The sequence below is a fragment of the Canis lupus genome, chromosome X, assembly GCF_003254725.2.
Source record: "Canis lupus dingo isolate Sandy chromosome X, ASM325472v2, whole genome shotgun sequence".
Classification (NCBI taxonomy): Eukaryota; Metazoa; Chordata; class Mammalia; order Carnivora; family Canidae; genus Canis; species Canis lupus.
In genome coordinates, this window is record NC_064281.1 from 121,645,705 (window position 1) to 121,660,364 (window position 14,660).

Consider the following 14,660-nt stretch of genomic DNA (forward strand, 5'->3'; position numbering starts at 1 on the left):
ATCCTGGGAGTACAGGCAGTAAGCTCTGTTGGTCTGACATTGCTCCTAGTGATGGATTTTTTGGATCTGTCTCCTCAGGAAAGGGCAACAAAAATAAACTGGGACTAATCAGACTAAAAAGGCTTTGCACAGCAAAGGAAACCACTAACACAACAAAAAGACAATCGGCTGAAGGGGAGAGAATGTATTTACAATTGATATATGAGAAGGAGTGAAAATCAAATATATAAAGCCATAAACTCAATATCCCCTACCAGTCCCCCCAAAACCCTAAGCTGATGAAAAATGGGCAGAGGACCTAAGTAGACATTTTTCCAAAGAAGACATGTGGATGGCCAACAGGCCCATGAAAAGATGCTTGACATCACTCATCATCAGTGAGTAAATCAAAATTACAGTGAGATAACATCTCACACTTGTCAGGATGACTACTGTCAAAAAGACAAAAACTAACCTGTATTACCGAGGAGTGGTGAAAAGGGCACTCTTGTGCATTGTTTTTTTTTTTTTTTTTTTGGTTTGGGTTTTTTGTTTTGTTTTGGGTGGGGATTTTTTGGAGTTTGGGGAAAACTTTTTGTTTTAATTTTTATTAGAGTATAGTTGATATGCAAAGTTATATTAGTTTCAGGTGTACAACATAGAGATTCAACTTCTCTATCCCTTACACTATACTCACCACAGGTGTAGCTACTATCTGTCACTGAACAGTGCTATTACAATATCATTGACCATATTCCCTATGCTGTACCTTTTATTCTTGTGGCATATTCATTCCACAACTGGAAGTCTATCTCCCGCATCCTTTCACTCATTTTACCGAACCCCCATCAACCCCAGCAACCTTCATTTTGTTCTCTGTATTTGCAGGTCTGATTCTGATGATTGCTTGTTTATTAATTTTTTTGTTTTAGATTCCACACATGAGTGAAATCATATGGTATTTGTCTTTCTCAGTCTGACTAATCTCACTTAACAAAATATCTTCCAGGTCCATCCATGTTGTCACAAATGGCTGGATCTCATTCTTTTTATTTTTTTTAATGTTCAGGATTTTATTTATTTACTTATTCATGAGAGAGAGAGAGAGAGAGAGAGAGAGGCAGAGGCAGAGGCAGAGGGAGAAGCAGGCTCCATGCAGGGAGCCTGACGCGGGACTCAATCCGGGGTCTCCAGGATCAGGCCCTGGGCTGAAGGTGGCGCTAAACCACTGAGCCACCTGGGCTGCCCCTCTCATTCTTTTATAATGGCTGTGCAATATTCCATTGCGTGTGTGTGTATGTACCCCACATCTTCCTTATCAATTCTTCTTTTAATGGACACTTAGGTTGCTTCCATATGTTGGCTACTGTAAATAATGTTGCAATAAACACAGGGGCACATATCTTTTCAAGTTAGTGCTTTCTTTGTCCTCAGTTAAATATCCAGTAGTGGATTATTGGATTATATGGTAGTTCTATTTTAATACCATTGTGCACTGTTGGTAGGAATGTAAATTGGTGCAGCCACTATGGAAAACATTTTGGAGGTTCCCCAAATAACTAAAAATAGAAATATATGATCCAATAATTCCCTTTCTAGGTATTTATCAAAAAGTAGAAAATAAAAAAGCAAATTTATTTATTTTTAAAGATGTTATTTATTTACTCATGAGAGACACACAGAGAGAGAGCAGAGCACAGGTAGAGGAAGAAGCAGGATCCATACAGGCCCAGCGTGGGACTTGATTCCAGGTCTCCAGGATCACACCCTGGGCTGAAGGCGGTGCTAAACTGCCGAGCTACCTGCGCTGCCCTAAAAAGCAAATTTAAAAAAGAATATGCACCCCTGTGTTCATCACAGCATTATTTACAATAGCTGAGATATGGAAGCAACCTAAATGTCCATCGATAGATAAATGGGTAAAGAATATGTGGTGTAAACTGTGGAAGGAGCCTCGGTGTCCATCAAAAGATAAATGGATAGAGAAGATGTGGTATACGTATACAATGGAATATTCCTCAGCCATTAGAAACGACAAATACCCACCATTTGCTTCGACGTGGATGGAACTGGCGGGTATTATGCTAAGTGAAATAAGTCAATCGGAGAAGGACAAACATTATATGGTCTCATTCATTTGGGGAATATAAAAAATAGTGAAAGGGAATAAAGGGGAAAGGAGAAAAAATGAGTGGGAGATATCGGAAAGGGAGACAGAACATGAGAGACTCCTAACTCTGGGAAAGGAACAAGGGGTGGTAGAAAGGGGTGGGTGGGGTGTGGGGGTGACTGGGTGATGGGGACTGAGGGGGACACTTGATGGGATGAGCACTGGGTGTTATGCTATATGTTGGCCAATTGAACACCCATAAAAAAATAAATAAATAAAGAATATGTGGTGTATATACAATGAAATATTATTCAGCCACACAGAAAAAGGACATCTTGCCCTTTGTAACAACATGGATGGACCTAGAGGGTATCATGCTAAGTGAAATAAACCAGACAAAGACAAATACCATGGGACTTTACTTACATGTGGAATCTAAAAAACAAACAAACAAACAAATAAACGAAACAAAATGGAAACAGACTCACAGATACAGAGAACAAAAGGATGGTTGCCAGACGGGGAGAGATATGGATGAGATAGGTGAAGAGGATTAAGAAGTAAAAACTTCTAAAAAAGAAAAAAAAGAAGTAAAAACTTCCTGTTATGAAATAAATAAGACACAGGGATGTAATGTACAGCATAGAGAATATAGTCAATAATATTGTAATGACTTAAAAAATATTGTAAGGACTTTGTACGGTGACAGATGGTAATGAGACTTACCATGGTGACCATTTTGTAATTATATGAATGTCCAATCACTGTCTTACTGATATGATATTATATGTCAATTATTCTCCAATTTAAAAACCTCAAAAATTCAAAGGAAAAAAAGAAGAAGCGGGTGGGAGCAAAAGCAGATTTAATGTAGTATGTCATCTCATTCTTTGAATTCCTTCCATGAGGTTAACCCACAATCACACAACAATCTCTCATTTAAAATTGTTTTTAAGGATCTATCAATCAGCTGACAACTCTATTAAGTCCTTTTGGAAACTACCTGGCCTGAAAAAGGATGGATCCTCCACTCATTAGAGTCCTTTGTTTCACAATTTCTGAGAAACATATCAAAAGCCTTTGCAAGGGTGGTAGAAATGGAGGTGGGCGGCGGGGTGTGTGTGTGACTGGGTGACGGGCACTGAGGGGGGCACTTGATGGGATGAGCACTGGGTGTTATGCTATATGTTGGCAAATTGAACTCCAATAAAAAAAATAAATATTAAAAAAATAAAATATGCTAAAAAAGCCTTTGCAAAGACGTAGCTATAAATTCTATCTCTTTTTCTTCAGTTAGAACTACTCTTTCATTTGATTTGCTTGGAAAAGTCCAGGTATACTGAGAATTGATTTAAATATATGCTTTGCCAATAATTAGTTCTTGATGAAAATTATTTTGCCAATAATTAGTTCCTTATAAAAATGATAAAAAGGATAAAAATATCTTATGCATGTTTTCTACATATTGTTGCTAAAACTTTAAAGTTGCAGATCTAGCTCATTCAGTGTATGGGAAATATATGCCCTGGAACTTTACTGGAAAAGGCCTTTATCATTGTCACACCAATGAAGCACATTGGCCTTAATTTCTGTCAGATCAGTATGACTCTTTCTCTTTCCAAATTAAATAATTGTGCTAATATGCAGTTGGAATAATATTTTTAAAGATTTTATTTGTATATTTGAGAGAGAGATCACAAGAGAGAGCATGAGAGAGAGCATAAGCAGGCAGGGAGGGGCAGAGGCAGAGGCAGAAGTAGAGGTAGAGGGAGAAGCAGACTCCCCGCTAAGTAGGGAGCCTAATGTGGGTCTCCATCACAGGACCTGGGGATCATGACGTGAGCTGAAAGCAGATGTTTAACTGACTGAGCCACCCAGATGCCCCTGGAAGAATATTTTTTAAACTACTAAGAAATACATGATAGGATACTTCTTTGAATAAGCATATTACTGAAGTCTTCGATATTGAGCTTTAAATGATATAGATCATTTATATGATATTTTATCCATCTTCTAATCAATTGCAAAACTTGTTAAAAAGGCTATTTATCATCATTGAGTGTATTATAAACCTATGTGATATGTACCTAAAATTTTATGTTATCAAATAAGGCATTATAACGGGGAAAGCATGACATGCATCCATGTTTTTCACTCCAGCGATCTTTCAGGAATAAATAAATCACAATCATGTAAACCTCAGAAATAAGTTCATTAATTTTATTAGGTATTATGGTCAACTCTTTGTCATGTCATGAAGAACGATAAATGGTGGCATCTGTGTGGCTCAGTCAGTTAAGCACCTAACTGTTGATTTCTGCTCAGGTGGTGATCTCAGGGTTGTGAGATCGAGCCCCAGTGGGGCTCCATGCTCACTGTTAGTCTACTTGAGATTCTTTCTCTCCCTCTCCCTCTGCCCCTCCCCTGCTCATGCTCTTCTATAAATAAATAAATATATAAATAAATAAATAAGACAGAGAAATGGATATACTGCTAAAAATTGTCTTGTAGCTGGCCTTTTGTTTATTTAAAAGAGGTGGAAGACATAAAATATTTTGTAAGATGAACTAAGGTAATGATAATTGGAATACTTATTGATTTAATTTGTACTAAATAGTTTTAACTATTTTAAGAAGCTAATTTATCTCAAAGAATCTTGCAAACTTTTAATTTGTTGGTATCATTCAGTGCATCTCCGATACATGGTATCATCAGAAAAATATTGTTGGTATCATTCATCATCATCCATGCATCTCCGATACATGGTATCATCAGAAAATACTCCAGATATAAAATAAAATAATAAAATAGTCCAGATAATCTGAAAATGTTTATTATTCTAACCTGATTAAGTTATTTTATGTGACTTTTCTCTTGCAGGCTCAAGCATCAAGAATAATTGGCAAAGACAATTATTATGGGGAAAAATGTAGGAGTCTGTTTTCAGAAAATATAAATTATATAAATATTGTGGCGCATTAAGGTGTCAAATCATGCGTATGGCCCATTGTAACAGTAATATATGAAATCATATGTCTCAACGCAGCCTAAGATACTGATGTTTTTGGAACCATGCATCATTCCCAGCAGAAATTAGTGTGTGTACGATAGGATATTTCAAGTCCTAAAGAATTGATGATTTGATTATCTCACTGATGGAGGGGTTTTTCCAAACTAATAATTGGTGGTGTTCCTGTATTTTGCCCGCCCCACTGAGATTTTTATTTTATTTTTTTAATTTATTTTTTATTGGTGTTCAATTACTAACATACAGAATAACCCTCAGTGCCCGTCACCCATTCACTCCCACCCCCCGCCCTCCTCCCCTTCTACCACCCCTAGCTCGTTTCCCAGAGTTAGCAGTCTTTACGTTCTGTCTCCCTTTTCTGATATTTCCCAACATTCTTCTTCCCTTCCCTTCTATTCCCTTTCACTATTATTTATATTCCCCAAATGAATGAGAACATATAATGTTTGTCCTTCTCTCCGACTGACTTACTTCACTCAGCATATAACCCTCCAGTTCCATCCACGTTGAAGCAAATGGTGGGTATTTGTCATTTCTAATAGCTGAGTAATATTCCATTGTATACATAAACCACGTCTTCTTTATCCATTCATCTTTCGTTGGATACCGAGGCTCCTTCCACAGTTTGGCTATCGGGCCATGCTGCTATAACATCGGGGCCACTGAGATTTTTAAATCCTGGAAAGTACACTTCAGTTATCGGCTAATGAATATTTCAAGATGAATAATGAATATGCTTTCCTTTGTAACTTTCATGAAAGTGATTGTGGAGGGGGATCCCTGGGTGGCTCAGCGGTTTGGCGCCTGCCTTTGGCCCAGGGTGCGATCCTGGAGACCTGGGATCGAGTCCCACTTCGGGCTCCTGGCATGGAGCCTGCTTCTCCCTCCTCCTGTGTTTCTGTCTCTCTCTCTCTCTCTCTATGTCTATCATAAATAAGTAAATAAATAATAAATCTTTTAAAAATAAGAAAAAAAAAAATAAAGAAAGTGATTGTGGAGATGGACATGCACCAACAAAGTGTCAAGTTTTAAGCACCCGAATGTGAAAATTGAACATAGCCTTTCCCACCTAACCCTGGAAAGTGTGCACATCCCAAGAAGCACACATACCCCTTTTTTGTAGACCCCTCAGGTGGACGGACTATGGTGGTATTTAGGCAGTGAGAAAAGTAAATGAATTTGATAGTTTGAAGGTAGAATGAACATAATTTTTCATTGCATTGCATAGTGTTTGGGAGATTATTCATGTACTGGTATTTGCCCTTCACCTTTGCCTGGCTAAATTTTTATTGTTCCTTACAGCAGTGCTTTGATACATGCAGGTGGTCTATAGACCCAGAGCCGGACGGTATCTGTGGAGTCGAGGGCCTGGGTGTCTCAGGCATTTCTCTGGTTGAAAGTCTCCTATGGATCCCATCTCTAGTGTTGCTGTGGGGCTAGGGATTAGCTACTGTTTTTAGTAACTTCCTATATCCTTGCACGAGGACTCAACTGCTCAGCAACTGATTAACTCCTCGAGGGCAGGGCCCATACCTGTCTGGGTTCTCTGCACTCCTGAGCCTGGGATAGTATCTGACTCATGCAAGGCAGTCAACCCATAGCTGTGGCGGAAGTTAATCTTCACGACCTCACTCTGTCCCCTGTAGTCTGCTGGTACACCAAGTGCTTGTCCTGTAATTACACTGGCGCCTTCTCTGTCTGGACGCCCATGGCTGCAGGTGTGCTAGCAGGCAGCTGGGCCTAGGGAGCTGGTGGGTGCTAGCTCAGGACGGAGGTCCTGGTCCTTGAGTTCCTTGGGGCTGACGCAGCTGCCAAGGTAGCGACCTCCTCTCTAGCCACTTGTGGAAGGACGGTGCCCGGTAGAACCCCGCCTGTGTCTGGGCTGCGGACTACAACTCCCAGGATCCTAGGGAAGGCTGGAGTACCTCCTTGCGCCCTCAGGGGCCAGGGGTAGCTAATAGCCCTCTCTGAGGAGCGTGCAACAGATAGGCTTGGACTCCGAAGACGCGATGGCGGGCCCTGGAGGAGCTGGGGGGGGGGGGGGGGGGAGGGGCGGCGGTGGCTGTAGAGCGCAAGCGCCCTGTGTGCCTGTTGCCGGCTTGGCGACCTTTCTGAGCCTGCGGCCTCACAGTTGTCGAGTGACTCAGGTGGCCTGTGAGACTGAGTTGCCGTGGTGACGGCCGTGCGTGGCCGCGCGTGACAGTTAGATGAGAGCTTGCTGGAGGAGATCGGCGATGCTGAGCGCCGGAGGTAAGCTGGTGCACGGGCTGCCTGCACTGCCCCCGGGGCGCCCCTCTACCACAGTGCTGGGAACCTAAAGCGCTCAGTGTGGGAGTCCACACTCCAGATGGGAAGGAAAAGTGATGTGAAGGAACCAACTCAGATAGTGCGGGCAGAGAGGCGAGCCCCTCAGTCTACGGATGAAGGAGGGGGGCCAGCTCTTCCCCAGAATGAGGGAAGAGAAAACCGATGCTTGGGGTGGGGAGGTGTGGGAGGACTGCAGGACTGGATGTTTGGTGCAGAGAAGGCATCCGTAGCCTTGGAGATGTCAGGCCACCACCATCCCCTAGGGGGCAGCGCTGTCCAATAGAAACACAATGTGAGCTGCCTGTGTGCTGTATTAGAAGTTAAAAGAAACTGGTGAAATTAACTTTAATAACGTGTTTTACTTAACCCACCATATCCAAAAGTATTATTTCAGCATGTGATCAATATAAGAAGTTAGCGACGAGATATCTTACATTCTTTTTTCCTTCACCAACTCTTCAAAATCCAATGTGTATTTGACCCGTACAGCACATCTCAAGTCATACTCAGCACACAGACGCATTTGACTGCATGGCTGCCCCACTGGACAGCGCAGCCCAGAGTGTTCTCTGGGCTGCCCCTTCAATGGGGCAGGGTATACAGGAGTAGCTCAGATGTCACCTGCTGCCTGGTGTAAACCCTGCCTTGCCAAGGTTTCTGCCACTTAGGCGTTAGGTCATTCCTTTTATTTCATTCTGGCGCCACTGAGCAAAGCACTGCCATGTCTCTTACCTAGTTTTGAACTTCAGTGCCTGTAAGGCAGGTAGGGGGTAGGTGATAACACTGTTTCACAGGGGAGTAGTAGTACCCAATCAATTTTTACCTTAGATTTCTTCAGGACAGGGCCAGAGTTTCTCACAGTTTCTTCCTCCTCCTCCAGCAGTACCTTCCTAGGACCCTGTTCTTACCCAGAAGCATAACCCAGAAAAATAGGGAAAGATTAGGTTCCTGACAGGATATTTAGATGTGAGCTTGCATTTCTTTTTCCTCTCTGAAAGGCTTCCTCAATTCTTAGGTAGAGAGTGTATCATCCTTTCTGCCCTGCAGTGTCTCTGCTAAGCCAGTGGCCGCCAAGAGGTTGAGCTTCAAACTCCTCACAGATTGCCCATCTTGAAAGAAGATGGAGTCCATAGGACACCCTTCTGCAGTTCTCTCCTCTCCACCCACCATTTGATCATTCACTACACCTTTGACATCTACTCTGTGCCTCAGAGTTCTCTGTTATGCCACATGTGAGACCCAGTCCTGGGTGTGAAGGAAATTAGGGCCTGTTGGGGGAGAGAAAACAGGACAAGATCTGAATATGCAATGATGAAATATTAAGAAACTGCATGATTAACCACTCATATCGCAAGTTTAAATAAGAAGTAGTATGGGAAACAAAAGAAGGAGAAATTTAAGCTGCCTTTGGAGATGTAGAAATGATAGTTTCTAAGCTAGATAATACTATGACAAATGCTCAGGAGAAGAAATGAACAGTTTTTTCTTTCTTCTTTTTTTTTTTTTCTTTAAAGATTGTATTTATTTATTCATGACAGACACACAGAGAGAGGCAGAGACATAGGCAGAAGGAGAAGCAGGTTCCCTGTGGGAGAAGCTGATGTGGGACTCGATCCCAGGACCCTGGGATCACAACCCGAGCCAAAGGCAGATGCTCAACCACTGAGCCACCCAGGTACCCTCTGAACAGTTTTTTTTTCAAGAACTAGTGAGAAGACAGGCTAGAATAGAAGGTATGTCAGAGTATAAATTGATGTTTATACATAAGAATAGACCCAGATGGTGTTTATACTCTTTTTTAAAAATTATATATCTCAAAAATTACCATTCTAGCCATTTTTAAGTGTACAGCTCAGTGGCATTAAGCTGTATGTTGCCAAATTGAACACCAATAAAAAATAAATTTATTATTAAAAAAACAAATATACTGAAAAAAAGAAGGGTTTCATTTTTTTTTAATTTATTTTTTATTGGTGTTCAATTTACTAACATACAGAATAACCCCCAGTGCCCGTCACCCATTCACTCCCACCCCCCGCCCTCCTCCCCTTCCACCACCCCTAGTTCGTTTCCCAGAGTTAGCAGTCTTTACGTTCTGTCTCCCTTTCTGATATTTCCCACACATTTCTTCCCCAAGAAGGGTTTCAAATATCTAATTTACATTACCTTACCAATGTGTAAAAGAAAAAAAAAAGCCTCCACTTTTTTTTTATAAATTTATTTTTTATTGGTGTTCAATTTGCCAACATATAGAATAACACCCAGTGCTCATCCCATCAAGTGCCCCCCTCAGTGCCGGTCACCCAGTCACCCCCAACCCCCGCCCACCTCCCCTTCCCCACCCCTAGTTCATTTCCCAGAGTTAGGAGTCTCTCATGTTCTGTCTCCCTCCCTGATATTTCCCACTCAATTTTTCTCCTTTCCCCTTTATTCCCTTTCACTATTTTTTATATTCCCCAAATGAATGAGACCATATAATGTTTGTCCTTCTCCGATTGACTTATTTCACTCAGCATAATACCCTCCAGATCCATCCATGTCGAAGCAAATGGTGGGTATTTGTCGTTTTAATGGCTGAGGAATATTCCATTGTATACATAAACCACATCTTCCTTATCCATTCACCTTTCGATGGACACCGAGGCTCCTTCCACAGTTGGGCTATTGTGGACATTGCTGCTATAAACATGGGGTCCCGGTGTTTCATTGCATTTGTATCTTTGGGATAAATCCCCAGCAGTGCAATTGCTGGGTCCTAGGGCAGATCTATTTTTAACTCTTTGAAAAGCCTCCACTTTTTCCAGGACAGTTAAGTAGTCACTGATGGATTCCTGCAGGATTTCCTGTGATCCACTAAAAAGGCACAGCCAAAAAAAAAAAAAAAAAAAAAAAAGGCACAGCCTGGTCAGGCCTGTGCAGAGACCTAGAGGAAATGCTTAGTTTTTTGGTGCCAGATAGTTGTTTCACTGGATTGAAGAAAACAGGCAGAAGAGAGTTTAGTCTTTTACTGTATTACCCACAATAAAGAAGACCTTTAGTTACTGTGATTTTAGGTTGACCTTTAGGTCAATTTTCAAAGTGTCAAATTTTTTAAAGATTTTATTTATTTATGTAAGGGGAGCAGGGCAGAGGAAGAGAGAGAATCTCAAGCAGACTTTCTGCTGAACATGGAGCCAGATGCGTGACTCCATCCTAGGACCCTGAGATCACCTGACCTGAGCTGAAACCAAGAGTTGGACAATCAACCAACTGTGTTTGTGTTACCCAGGTGCCCCTCAAAGTAGCAAATTTTTAAACATTTCACATTGCATATAAATACACATCTACAAATCTAGTATCAGCGCAACTCTTTTCAAGACCAGAGAAGTGTCTTTTGGAGCAAAAAATAAACAGATTTCAAGTTTTGTTTATCTCCATTTCTTGTGTTGGGCATAGGAATTGCCACAAGGCTTTCAGACACTTTAAGATCTAAACAAGACTATTGCTTTCTGTAATTTAGGCCCATTTGTTAAACATGACTTATACACCTGAGACATAGAATTTGAGAAGCAGCTTAAAGGAATCCGTTTTGTCACAGATATGAGAATAAACAGGCATTAATTGCATTTTATGGACTAGTTGGAGCATAAACCTTTTTAGTCTTTATTGCCCCCATCATATAAAATTGTGGGTTTTGCATTTAGAATGTGACGTGGGACTCAAAGATGCAGCCTCTGGCAAAGCCAGCTCCTCTACACACTTCACTTTGAAAAATCTCTTCACTCTGGGAACACCAACATGCAGATTCTCTCCTGCCCTGTTGGCACAGGGCGTCAGTCACTGCAGTGCTTCAGTTATCTGAGCCAAGATCCCTGGCCTCTGGTTGCTTCTTAGGGAACTGTCGTATATTTTCATTCTCTTATTTATAAAAAATTGATTATAGAGTTTAATGATTGTTTTTTTTTTTTTTTGGCATTTCAGGATCTTTCTGTATTGTCTTTTTTATTATTTATTTTTATACATTTATTTTTATTTTTTTCTTTTTATAAATTTATTTTTTATTGGTGTTCAATTTGCCAACATATAGAATAACACCCAGTGCTCATCCCATCAAGTACCCCCTTCAGTGCCCGTCACCCAGTCACCCCCACCCACCACCCACCTCCCTTTCTACCATCCCTAGTTTGTATTGTCTTTTATAAAGCTTGCTTTTATCATTTACCTGTTTTTAAAGATTTATTTATTTGCTTATTTATGTATTTATGAGAGACACACAGAGAGAAGCAGAGACACAGACAGAGGGAGAAGCAGGCTCCTCACAGGGAGTCTGACATGGGACTCAATCCCTGGATCTGGGATCATGCCCTGAGTCGAAGGCAGTCACTCGACTGCTGAGCCACCCAGATGTCCCTATTATTTTATCTTTTTAAAAATTACTTGAAAAATTATAACAGTTGCCTTTTGAGACTTTAATCCTAATTCTTAAATTTGTTAAACTGGTCTTCAGATCACATTAAATAGATATGGGGTAGGGTATCTAGGAATCCATCAAACTAATTCCTTTTTAACTTCCAGTCAAGGGACGCCTGGGTGCCTCAGCAGCTGAGCGTCTGTCTGCCTTCGGCCTAGGGCATGATCCTGGAATCCTGGGATCGAGTCCCGAATCGAGGTCCCTTCATGGAGCCTGCTTCTCTCTCTGCCTGTGTCTCTGCCTCTCTCTGTGTCTCTCATGAACAAATAAATAAAATCTTAAAAATAACTTCCAGTCAGAAGAAATTGCTTTAACATTATTATAACAACATTAAGAAAAATAGAAGTCATCAGGAAAGCACCCATGATCTCAACATGATCTCTACTTTCATTTGTCTATGATCCCTTTCCGGTTGCTCAGAAATATACACAGGCACTTGTTAGCTCTGTCACTTACATGCTAGGGGCTAGGCAAGTTCTAGAACCACTCTGAATGTACTTCTGTTGTGAAAGGGTATAAGAGGTCTATACCTCACCGGGTTGTTGTGAAGGTTTCATGGCCTACCATATGTAACTTCTGACCATGGTGCTTAGCATGTGTAGATACTCAACAAATATTATTTTCCTTCCTGTTTCCTCTCATTCTCAGATATTTCTGCTATTCCCAAAGGAACATAAAGCTTCTTGGGAATTCACTACTCCCCTACCCCCAAGAATACAACCCTGGTAACTGCAGCAAAACCAGTGTGTTCTCAGGTAACAGCCATGTACCATTTCTAGATATCAGTGGCCATTCCAGGCACCAAGTATGATCACATTATCTCTCATCTAGGAGTTGTCTGACTTCCGTCCTTTTGCCTGTACTCCTAGAGTCATTGTGGTCCCTGACACCGCCCGCCACCCCTTACAGGCAGCAGTCTTGGTTGTGTCTTGAGCACAAGCCTCTTGCTCTTTCTAGCTGTTATGACACGGTTCAGGACATTCCCTCCTACTGTTAACTGAAAAATTGTCTCTTCCATAATGGTGTCTAGCCCACTGTGCTCTTTTGGTTAAATAATTAATTACCCCCAAAGCAGATTCTTTACCTTAATGCCTCCTGTCATTTGGTACACTATTGCTTGCTGTTTTTTTAATCAGTAAAAAATATGTTGTAGTGACACTAACATATTTCTTCTTGTAGAAGAAACTGTTTATAACTCTATTACTCAACAAGCCTTATCTCACATTTGTGCACTTCTTTCTAATCTTTGTCCATTTGTGTGTCTGTTTTTGTCATCAGGTCATCTTTTTCACTTATGCATGTAATTATGAGGTTCTAGATGTTTTAAATCCCCAAGGAGACAGTTGAGGGTGTTTTTTTTTTTAAGATTTACTTATTTATTTATTCATGATAGACAGAGAGAGGAGAGAGAGAGAGAGAGAGAGAGAGAGAGAGAGAGAGAGAGGCAGAGACACAGGCAGAGGGAGAAGCAGGCTCCATGCCGGGAGCCCGACGCGGGACTTGATCCCGGGACTCCAGGATCGCGCCCTGAGCCAAAGGCAGGCGCTAAACCGCTGAGCCACCCAGGGATCCCCGAGGGTGTTTTTAAGATCAGATAGTAATTACCTTTGAGCTTGAATGTATTTGAAAGCAAGTACAAAAGCATTGGAAACCTAGAAGAGAATTAACATATGCATTCCAAGAACGGTGAGGAGGACTGTTTCCCTGGAGTATGGAGTCTATGTGGGCTGGAGTAGGAGGAGATGAGACCAGACAGGTACATCAGGCCCAGGTTGCCAAAGGCCTAGAATGTCATCGGAAGGAATGTAGTTTCTTCATCTGAGAAAGAATGCTTACAGAGGATTTTTAAAAAGAAGCGTGCCATACCTAGGTTTGCACTTTGAATGGCCACTCCAGTGTAGACAATGGAATGGTAGAACATGAGTTGAAGTGGCAAGAAATCCAGTTACAGGACAGTTGCAGTAATCCAGCAGAAGGCTTGGCAGTGGGGACCCCTCCCTGCAAAGCAGTGGCAGAACTGCTGTTGTAAGGACTTCTGATGCCATGGGCCAAAGGTGTGAAGTGTCCCATCCAAGTGTCACCCTCCCTTAAAGACCACCTCCTTCCTAAAGTCACTCTCAGTCATCCATCATCCCCACCCCCACTTCACTTCCTTCTCTGTTGCTCCAGCAGGCCATGTGTTCTCTACAATAAAACTCATCATTTGACTTTGCACTCAGGGCTTTTGTTCTCAGATTGTTTTAATTATTCACCTGACAGATATCTATTGAGGAGGCAGAGATCTGGGGCTGGAAGGGATTGGAATTGGGAGTCCTCATCATATACCGCGAGGGGCAAATTGAGCCAGTTCCTTGCTGCTGAATTTCCCATCTCCACCATGCCCAGCATGTAGGGACTTACTAGAATCTGCTTAAGCTCTTTTCTTCCTGATTAAATGACTGTCTCCTTGAGAGATATGTGTTTACTCTTTTTTGTAGTTTCCACGGAGTAAAGTACTTGGCTAGACACATACTAGGTCCTCGGTAGGCATCAGACTTGGAGCAGAGAGACCTTCCTGTCCATCTTCTTCTCTTCCTCTGGCACTACCAACTTCAGCCTTCCTAAAGGAAGTTCAGGGTAAGTAGGAATGGTTTGGATCTTTTTGGAGTCTGTGATATTCACAGATGTGCCCTCAGACTTCTGCCAGGAGGGTAGGAGTGAGCTGGACCCTTCTGATAGGGATGTAGGTAAGGAAGGGACACTGGTGAAGTATAGGACCCTGGTCTCCCTGTGTAAGTACAGCATTC

At 41.7% G+C, this 14,660-nt stretch overlaps 1 protein-coding gene across 4 annotated transcripts in view; it reads left to right on the forward strand.

Annotated features, from left to right (window-relative positions):
- LOC112644143 (synaptonemal complex protein 3-like) overlaps window positions 1-14,660 on the forward strand; it is a 161,293-nt gene that overhangs the window by 58,798 nt on the left and 87,835 nt on the right. For 2 of the 4 annotated variants that reach the window (XM_049107215.1, XM_049107217.1), the window contains exons 1-2: window positions 7,170-7,367; window positions 14,352-14,490. The exons of 1 other annotated variant lie outside the window; for it this stretch is intronic. Coding sequence is in view for 1 of the 3 variants with exons in the window: in XM_049107214.1 (XP_048963171.1) it covers window positions 7,325-7,367 (43 nt within the window). In the remaining 2 variants the exon portion in view is untranslated. Of the gene's footprint in view, window positions 1-7,169; window positions 7,368-14,351; window positions 14,491-14,660 lie in introns of those variants that run through there. One more of the 4 variants, XM_049107214.1, reaches the window with a different exon arrangement.